The 9,884-nt window shown below is 44.6% G+C and overlaps 2 protein-coding genes across 2 annotated transcripts; one reads left to right on the top strand and one right to left on the bottom strand.

Moving 5' to 3' along the window:
- The first annotated feature begins 263 nt into the window (after nt 1–263).
- pth4 (parathyroid hormone 4) lies at nt 264–3,052 on the top strand. Its single transcript, XM_056605308.1, has 3 exons — nt 264–471; nt 772–860; nt 2,755–3,052. Exons 1-3 carry the CDS (start codon nt 442–444, stop codon nt 3,050–3,052), a joined length of 417 nt encoding a protein of 138 aa, XP_056461283.1. The 5' UTR covers nt 264–441.
- A 543-nt stretch (nt 3,053–3,595) lies between these two features.
- apobec2a (apolipoprotein B mRNA editing enzyme, catalytic polypeptide-like 2a) lies at nt 3,596–7,976 on the bottom strand. Its single transcript, XM_056606858.1, has 4 exons — nt 7,549–7,976; nt 5,657–5,878; nt 5,206–5,517; nt 3,596–4,455 (listed from the first exon to the last, which is right to left on the bottom strand). The coding sequence occupies exons 1-3, from the start codon at nt 7,758–7,760 to the stop codon at nt 5,211–5,213; spliced, it is 741 nt and encodes a 246-aa protein (XP_056462833.1). The 5' UTR covers nt 7,761–7,976; the 3' UTR covers nt 3,596–4,455; nt 5,206–5,210.
- Nucleotides 7,977–9,884: the final 1,908 nt, after the last annotated feature.

Below are 9,884 nucleotides of genomic sequence, written 5' to 3'. Positions count from 1 at the left end.
CATTGCATGATAAACTTAAGCAATGAGTGGATCTGTGTCTATTAACTCAGCCAATGGGGGGGTACATATGCCTGAGCATGTTAAACTGTGTGTGTGTGCTTATGTGTGTGATTGTGGTGTGGTGTGAGCTTTTGCATGTGCGTGTGTGTTTGTGTGTGTGTGCATGTACGAGTGTGTGCCTGTTTCTGTGTGTTTGTGTGTGTGTGTTTGTGTGTGTGTGTGTGTGTGTGTGTGTGTGTGTGTGTGTGTGTGTGTGTGTGTGTGTGTGTGTGTTTGTGTGTGTGTGTGTGTGTGTGTGTGTGTGTGTGTGTGTGTGTGTGTGTGTGTGTGTGTGTGTGTGTGTGTGTGTGTGTGTGTGTGTGTGTGTGTATGAGAGAGGAGCTCTATAAAAAGCCTTGCAGCACAATGATCAGCAGTGAAAGGCTGTAAGTCAGAGCACTGATGACCCTGCTCGTCCAACCCGGGGCGGACGTAAGTACTGCCTCAATTCTTTACAGCCCGCAGGGAGCTTATTGCTTTATGTCATCCGAGAGATCCTAAGTCTTATGAATATTATTTGTATTAAATCAACGCATGAATGAAGATTTAATTTTCAGGTCAGTTCGCCCCCCGTGATAAACTGAGTTTTAGGAGAATGTAAACATTTTTGGAGTGGGTCCAAAGTGATGGTGTACGAGTTTGATCATTCATGATGAGTGTCCCTGATCATAAGGAGCACATCAGTCTCTATGGTGATTAGTGTCATTCATGGCTTCTCTTTATCCATTGCAGAAGATGTGGTTTGATCGTAATCCTGTGCTGTTCCTTGCTGTTCTTGTTTTGGCTCTGGTCCCGGCTGGCCGGTGTCAGGAGGATGAGAGGTGAGCGCTGTGTTGAAGGAGCTCTTTACCTTCTGTAAGCTATGATTAAACACATGATAGTACAAGTCGTTTTTATAAAGTGACAATGTGTTTTTAGGAACCTAAACGTTTTGCAATAAAGCATATTCATGTAATTATCTTAAAACGTGTCTATAGGGACAATAAATGTGTTTCAACCGAGAGGTTGGACGCCACCTGCAGGGGGAGCTGTTCTACTTGAACTTCACTAATGGGGAACTGATTGCTACTGCTATTTTTCAAGTTTTGCAGCAGCACAAGATGATATACTGCTCAATCTCTCCCCTTCTTTTCTCTCAGCTCCCGAGCCGCATGAATATTTTCATCTCACGCAAATGTGCGTTTTCGTGTGATCGCTTCTGTACATTCACTTTGTATGTAAACATGAGTATGTAAACATGAGTACCAAACATAAAACTACTCGCTCTGCTTGGAGGTAAGGAAAACCTTATTGTTAAGTAAACAATTTGTGTCAAGTTCACTCACAAAGTGGCAGGGAAAAATGCACTGCAAAACGAAAATATGAAGATGAACACAGGACGTTTTTAACAGAGTGGGAGAAAAAAAAATAACGTAATGGCGAGCCACTCTGCAAAATCTTCAGCGCCACTTCAGCTCACTTGTTGTTGAAATCTTGTCTCCTGAAAACAACAATCTAAAACGAATGGTATCAGACGTCCAACTGTCCCGCCACACTAGGCATTTTTACACTGCCAAGCCGGTTCGGTCGTGGATTGGCACACCCTGCAATTTCACTGTCTTGCTTGTGTAAAACCGAGGGGGTTTATTCCGCCTCCGTCACAGAGCCGGCTTTCATGGTTCAATGGAGTAGACTGGGCTACGCACTGAGAGTAGACGTCTTTGGAATATTTGCATTCTCCGAATGTTTTATTTTTATTTTTATTCAAGCCACTCGCATGCACGAATGAGACATCTCAGTGTAGGCTACTATTTACAAGTGCAAAGACGCCAACATATTCTTTATTTTGCTGACCACATGTTTTTTATCCAGACAAAAGCCTTGTAAGGAAAGTTGCTCTGCATCTTTCTCGTAGATCGCACCCTCTTTCTCCGTCTGCGTTAAATGCGACTGCATCCCCTTCTCTCCCATGATAGTCAGCAGCTTGCGGATTTCAACGTCTCTCCAGTAAGAACTACTCATTTTGATAACGCTGCGTTGTCTCTGCTTTAGAGCCGGTATATAACCTCTGTTAGTGTAAACCCGCGGACCATGGCGGGAAAAAGGCGGGCATAAGATGGTTATATTTGGCAGTGTAAAATCGTTTACTGAAGGAAACAGAATATCAGACATCAACACGGCTATTAAAAAGCAGCTGCACTCCGATCTTCAAGCATGCAAGTATTTTTGTGTCTCATGGGATGAGTCTTGCGACATACAAGACAAGCCTTTTTGCAATATTTGCACGATCTGTGTGAAACGATTGTGTGATCAAAGAATAACTCCTTGATTATGTGCCATTAAAAGAACCCTTGGCATAAATGTGAACGAAACAACGATGGCTGCATTTATGAAAGTAAATTACAGTAAATCTGTCAGAGCAGAGTTCTGAGCAGAGGTGTTTACGTGTGTGTGTGTGTGTGTGTGTGTGTGTGTGTGTGTGTGTGTGTGTGTGTGTGTGTGTGTGTGTGTGTGTGTGTGTGTGTGTGTGTGTGTGTGTGTGTGTGTGTGTGTGTGATGTGGCTCTTTGCAGTAACAGTAAAACTGTGTCAGATTTGGTAGATGCAGTAGAACAACCTTTCTGTGCCGTCCGTCCTACATGCTAAGGTTTGGGTCTTAAGGTTGTTCTTGTTGTTGACGGTACCGTGCAGTAGATGCAGTAGAACAACCTTTCTGCTCCGTGTACCCCTACCTCAGCCGTCGCTCGGTGACCGAACACCAGCTCCTGCACGACCGCGGCCGCAGCATCCAGAGCCTCAGGAGACTGATCTGGCTGTCCAGCGCCATGGAGGGCCTCCACACCGCCCAGCCCCGCTCCGCCCCGCTCATCCCCCCCAAGGCCCTCCGGTTGGGCCTGGGTCCAGGGCTGGGGGCCCGCTTAGGGGGAAGCCCCCAGTCTGTTGGGTCAAACGGCCAGTACAGAGCAGCCAGGGACAACCTGCTCAGAGACGTTTTTAATCCCTACCTGATGCCACTGCCAGAGAGAGAGCCATAGAATCACATATATATATATATATATATATATATATATATATTGATCTATATATATTGATCTATATATATTGATCTATATATAGATCAATTTATATACCTAGTTATTATATATAATTGAATCCATTGCATGGACAACAATACAAAGTATTGGATACATCACTTGTTATGTTTACGCTCAATATGTGATGGAATATTTCTTTCAGTCATTTTATTATAATTTTCTAAAGTATTTTTGATATCAGTAAGCTTGCCATCATTGTTTAACTTTGTATTAAGCAATCTACTATGTTGTGTATTTAAATGCCTTGTAATAATAGTAAATGTTGCTCAGATAAATACATTGCAATCATAATCTGTCAAATAATTTGTCATTGCATACGTTTTTTCCTCACTATGTTAGTAGGAACTGTGACCCTGATGGTTGATTTGGCGTCCCCATTTAAGAACAGAAAGAAGACGCCTTTAAGGTGAGCCAGACGTTGGCCCTGTTTGCGTTCTTGGTTTGATTCAGTTACAAATCAGTGCCAATTTAAATACACAATCAGAACATTGAGAAGGTCACAAATAATAATTTAAAATAGCACTTTTATTTTAAGTATTAATATGATTTAAGACATGTTTTGGATTATTACATCATATGAAAACAGTTATTATAAATATAGATAATATACATTGATGATATATTATTATATCTATAATTGTATTAATGAATAAAAGAGGTGAGATTGTCTTACTCAGTTCCACATTATTGGCCGAGTGAAGATGATGGCTGGTTCAGGTTGGATGAAGCAGCATTTGAAACACAGATGTGCACTGCCACACTGGCAGTGTGCCCTGCACTGTGCATTGCAATACTGGCAGTGCATTCCATTACTAAGATATATGGCAAATAAACAGCATGAATAAAATACCTAAATTGGCTTATATAATATGATATATGTAATGTGAGTGTGTAAGTCGTATTACAAGAGCTATTGGAATAGTGAACCTCTGTCTAAAATTCTGCAAAGATTAATCTTTTGGTTGGTGAATGTATTCAAGGTTTGTGAATCCATTTAGATTAACACACATAAACACATAAATCCATTCATACAGGTGGTTCAAATGACAAATGGATCAACAAATCTGTCCTGATGGATTTTGCAATTGTACATTGCATACTTGCATACTCAAGCGCATATTCTGCTAACTTCTCTTAAAATATTTTTTTTATTTTAATTTATAACTAAGTATTACATTTTTGTAATTAAAAAAACATCTACTCAATTAGATAAAAACAAACATTATGCATTGTGCATTATGGACAATACAGATCGATCACCAAAAGGGGAACAACATGGAGGCTGATGCAGTAGAGGTGGTCTTCGAGTTATGATGATGTTCTGTGTTGAGTCAACTGTGTTCCTATGTTGAGGGAGACAGAACGAGAGAGGATATAGCAGTATCAACATCATGTTGTGTATCACAGTATCTACCTGCTGTACCTGCTCTGACTCTTAAACATGGGGTTAAGAGCTTGCTTAACACAGCTTAAGCTGTGTTAAGCATGGGTTTTTTAAGGTTTTTTTCTCTCCCTCCTTCCCTCTCTCCTCTCACTCCATCCCGCTCTCCTCTCCCTCCCTCCCTCCCTCCCTCCCTCCCTCCCTCCCTCCCTCCCTCCCTCCCTCCCCTCTCCCTCCCTTCCTACCTCCTATTCTGCTCCCAGGGAAACATTCCCTGATTGGTCAGAAGTGGGCAGGGAGTGATCTTAAATGTAAATTGGGTTAGGCTTGCAACCAATTGGAGCAGACATTTTACAGAGCATTTCAGTCACAACAAATGGCACTCAAATTATAGGTACGGCACCTTGAACTACACAGCATACTATCAATGTAGTGTGTATTGTGTCTATTGGGTCTATTGTGTCCCCGACACTACCAATTTAGTGTGAACTGTGCCTATTGTGTCCCCAACAATACCAATGTAGTGTGAACTATGTCTATTGGGTCCCCAACACTACCAATGTAGTGTGAACTGTGTCTATTGGGTCCCCAACACTACCAATTTAGCGTGAACTGTGTCTATTGGGTCCCCAACACTAGCAATGTAGGGTGTGTCTATTGGGTCACCATCCTCCCCGCTTTGCCCTCCACCGCCCCGCCCCTCAACACTCACTCTGGCTAGTACTGCAGTATGTCTGCCAGCTTCTCCTGGTAATACTCATAGCTGTCCTTGCAGTCTTCCCAGAGGTTCAGGTCACATTCATCGTTCTCCACAAATGTGTCCCAAATATAGGAGAAGTCCAGGGGCTTCATGATCCTCAGTTTGCAGCCCGCCTCTTGCATGGCTTTGAGGCCCGTCTGGATCTCTGGCTCCTCCCACTCAAACAGCCGGGAGGCAAAGATGCTGAGTTTGACGTTCTTCCTTATCTTTAGAGCCTCCACGATTTTTGACGCACAGGCCGTGCATGGACTAGATGACACATACCTGAGGAGGGAGTCAAAGTAGTACTTTACTCTTCAGAGGAACACATGGTAGTATTCCTACCTTTGTGTGTAGGTACCAAGGGCCAGCGTAGTTACCAGGTGGTGGACATAACATGTGAAGGGCCAGCATAGCTTCGTACCAGGTGACGTTGTATTTGAGCTCGGGGTCGTAGTCAGGCAGTATCTGTAAGAAGAAGGCCTCCTCGGCATGCAGCCCGGCGTGCTCGTCCTCCAGGTAGCCCCGGGCCAGGCCGTCGGCGGAGCCCTTGTCCACCAGGTAGCACAGGTAGGTCTTGTTCCGCCCTGAGGAGTACTCCACGTTCTTGAACTGAAACTTGAAAGCGAAAGGGTCGATGCGGTCTCTGTTTCGGTTGAAGATGAGAAATGAAGAAAACGATAAATACTGACTTGAGATCTTATCTCCATGAAATACATTTTCTTGAATACAATCTTTAGACCAGCTTATCCTTCAGGGAGGAAAACATAATATCTTTAATGTATCTGTTAATGTATCTGGTACAATGTTGACATCCATGTTGGCAGAGTTTTTAAAAGTGACATATTATAGCACCAGGTGTGAGTGTGATTAGCTGTTACAAGCCATTTTTCGCCCAATTCATCCATGTCAGAAGATGCAGATTTTCAAAACGGCTTGTAACCTCTAATCACACTCACACCTGGTGGTATAATATGTCCCCTTTAAGCAACTGAAATCAAATTAAAGTGGGCCATTTTGTGAGGATGCAGAATTAAGCAGGATGGGTTATGGATACATTAAGACATATTGATTTCTCACTGTGTGCCATGGAGCTTCTCCGGCTGGCAGGGGGGCTACTCAGAAAATTCAAAAACCTCCGGAGTCCATTCTGACCGCTGTGAACTGTGTCACGTAAACTGACCCAGCGGACGTCTTGGTTGGGTTATGGGTGAGTGCTAGGGGCTTAGGGTTAGTGGGAGGGGGTTATGGTGAGTGGGAGGGGTTTAGGAGTGTCGATGGTAAGATTCTCGTGAACAAAAAGAGAGGTACGGGTCAGACACTGTCTTTAATTTGTAGAATATATCAGTTATAGGATGCAATTTTATTGATAACTTTATTGAAATCACTATCGATCAGCATTGTCCCTGTTCATTTAGGCTACGAGCTAGCAAATGTTATGCATTGCAAAATTTTGCTCAAGCAAACCAAAGCTTTTGTCCTCATTGGCTGTGTGCGTGCATGCTTGTGCGTGCCTGTTGTGTGTGCATGATTATGTGAATATCAATGGCAGAATGTGCTGCAACGCTAGCTTCTACCTCCTCCCTGTAGGTCAATTGACTCCGAGCCCTTTCTTAGATACTTTTACCACGCAATAAAAAGAGTTCAAGTAGCCGGAGGGATTCCTGGAGACCATAAGGTCCATAAGATAATCAGGTCAATGTGGGCTTCTATTTTAGTGTCTGCCAACAGTGGAATCCTAGATCTTTATTTATAGACCTGTGACCATTGACATATTCAACAGCAGGCCAGGAACCAGCAACTCTTGTTGCAAACTCCTTTAAATCTCTGTCACTCATATTGTGTTCAAATAGCCTATCTTATCAGAGATATCTTATCAGAGATACGTAATGTGTGTGCGTGTGTGTGTGTGAGTGTGAGTGTGTGTGTGTGTGTTTGTGTGTATTTGCGTGTGTGTGTGTGTGTGAGTGTGTATGTGAGTGTGTGTGTGTGAGTGTGTATGTATGTGTGTGTGTGTGTGTGTGTGTGTGTGTGTGTGTGTGTGTGTGTGTGTGTGTGTCTGCGTGTCTGTGTGTTTGTGTTTGTGCGTGCATGTCTGTGTGTTTCTGCGTGTCTGTTTGAGTTTGTTTGCGTGTCTGTGTGTGTGCGTCAGCATGTCAGTATTCTGGTGCTTTCATCTCTGTACAGATTCATGTTGCTAAACCAAAGTGTGCGTTTCATTATGTCCAATCAAGATCAGATCCCATGGTGATCAGCCCTGACCTCCAGACTGCTGTTGGTACTAGTGGTGTGAGTGTGTGGTGAGTGGGGACGTACCCTGTGATGATCTCAAATGGAGGCAGCTCCATGGGCTCCACAGCCTCTCCGTTGGCGGCGCCGGCCTCCGCCTCTCCGTTCCCCAGCGGCTGGCCTCCGTCCACGGCGCCGACCGCTACCTGCATCGCCACTTCCTTTTTGTCTTTAGGCGCTTCTGCTGCCGCTTCCTTCCTCTCTTTCCTCCTGGGCTGGGCAGTCTTCCGGTCCGCCATGCTCAGTGTGGAATATAGGTCCCGAATGTCTGGGTGTCCAGAGTCAAGAGTTGGGTGGAGGGTTTGAGGGGGAGAGCGGAGCAGAGAGAGGAGGAGAGACACATGGAAGACAGAGACGGCCTACAAAGCAGACAGGAGCCCGGCGGACTTGGGAGTGGAATGGTAGAAAGGGGAAAAGCAGAGACCAGGATGTGGCAGAAATGTCAAAGAAGGAGGCGAGAGAGGGGCCATTTGACCGACACAAGCAGCTGCTGCTCAGACGCCATCCAGAGCTATTAAAAGACGAACTAGCTGGTTGCCAGGGACACAGTATTGCTGAGTTAGTATGTGTGTGTGTGTGTGTGTGTGTGTGTGTATGTGTGTGTGTGTGTGTGTGTGTGTGTGTGTGTGTGTGTGTGTGTGTGTGTGTGTGTGTGTGTGTGTGTGTGTGTGTGTGTGTGTGTGTGTGTGGGGGGGGGGGGGGGGGGTGTTTGTGTGTGTGTGTGTGTGTGTGTGTGTGTGTGTGTGTGTGTGTGTGTGTGTGTGTGTGTGTGTGTGTGTGTGTGTGTTTAGGTGTGTCTTCAAGTTCTGCCTAACCTGCAAAGAAAACTTTCCAGCAAAACTTTGTTTACTGTGTGTGTGCGTGTGCGTGTGTGTGTGTGTGTGTGTGTGTGTGTGTGTGTGTGTGTGTGTGTGTGTGTGTGTGTGTGTAGGTGTGTCTTCAAGTTCTGCCTAACCTGCAAAGTAAACTTTCCAGCAAAACTTTGTTTACTGTGTGTGTGTGTGTGTGTGTGTGTGTGTGTGTGTGTGTGTGTGTGTGTGTGTGTGTGTGTGTGTGTGTGTGTGTGTGTGTGTGTGTGTGTGTGTGTGAGAGAGAGAGAGAGAGAGAGAGAGAGAGAGAGAGAGAGAGAGAGAGAGAGAGAGAGAGAGAGAGAGAGAGAGAGAGAGAGAGAGAGAGAGAGAGAGAGAGAGAGAGAGAGAGAGAGAGTGTGTGTGTGTGTGTGTGTGTGTGTGTGTGTGTGTGTGTGTGTGTGTGTGTGTGTGTGTGTGTGTGTGTGTGTGTGTGTGTGTGTGTGTGTGTGTGTGTGTGTGTGAGAGAGAGAGAGAGAGAGAGAGAGAGAGAGAGTGTGTGGGCGTGTGTGTGCGCGTGTGTGTGTCTGTGCTTGTGTTTCAAAACGTCCTTTTACAGAGGTTTCTCCTGAACCACATAGCTCCTAAGGTTCGTACCAATGTCACTTTGTGACAGAAAGAGAGGTGAGTGGTAGGACAGGGGAGCAGAGACTAGGAAGTAGCCGACGTGTAGGGGCAGGGGGGGAGAAAGGATCACCTGACCTGACACACACAGCAGCTGCTGCTCACACGGCATCCAGAGAGCCTTTGTGCAGGAAGCCCTCTTCTCCCATCGGAGTAGAGAAGGACAGCTCTCCCATGGGCACCAGGACTGTAGAACAAGCCGATACCAACGGCACAAGGACCATAGAACAGGCCGACACCAACGGCATTAGAAATGGTACTTTAAGATAATTAAAAAAATGGCCGTTGATGCACTAAGGTAGTGATGTTTGTCTGCAGATCCCAGATCACATCCATTTTTGATTCAAAACAGAAGGAAGTATTTATCCCTGGTTAAATGTAAAGGTTGACCCAACAATCCTAGGTTATACATGGACCATGGAGCCCTTATTTTAGCCGACTTTGAATGAATGTTGGTATTCTCTCTACTTCCTCTAGCGGAGAGGGTTTACTGTACCTGGCGTTATATCGTCATGGATACATGGATTTATTCCCTGCTTAGGTTTGAACGCTGGGAACGGCTCAAGAACAGCGTTTTCCTGTACCAAGGTGGATGTTGATAACAGTTAATTGTAATAATTGTTCATAGCTCCACCCAGGGCCGTCCGAGGCATAAGCGATACAAGCGGGCGCTTGGGGCCTCCTGACCGCCACGGGGCCCCCTATCGGAAAAAAAAATTATAATTAACTTTCTTTTTTTTTTTTTAGGTTTTATTTTGTAATTGGAAATTGCTAACTTAATACGCATTTGCACAGTTGCAAATTATTTATTTAATATGTTTGTGATCGTTGGTTTGGAATACAGAGGCACTATCATTATTTATTTTTTAATGTTATTTTTGATAATATTAA

Source organism: Gadus chalcogrammus, chromosome 13, assembly GCF_026213295.1.
Source record: "Gadus chalcogrammus isolate NIFS_2021 chromosome 13, NIFS_Gcha_1.0, whole genome shotgun sequence".
NCBI lineage: Eukaryota > Metazoa > Chordata > Actinopteri > Gadiformes > Gadidae > Gadus > Gadus chalcogrammus.
This window is presented reverse-complemented; position numbering and strand designations above follow the sequence as displayed.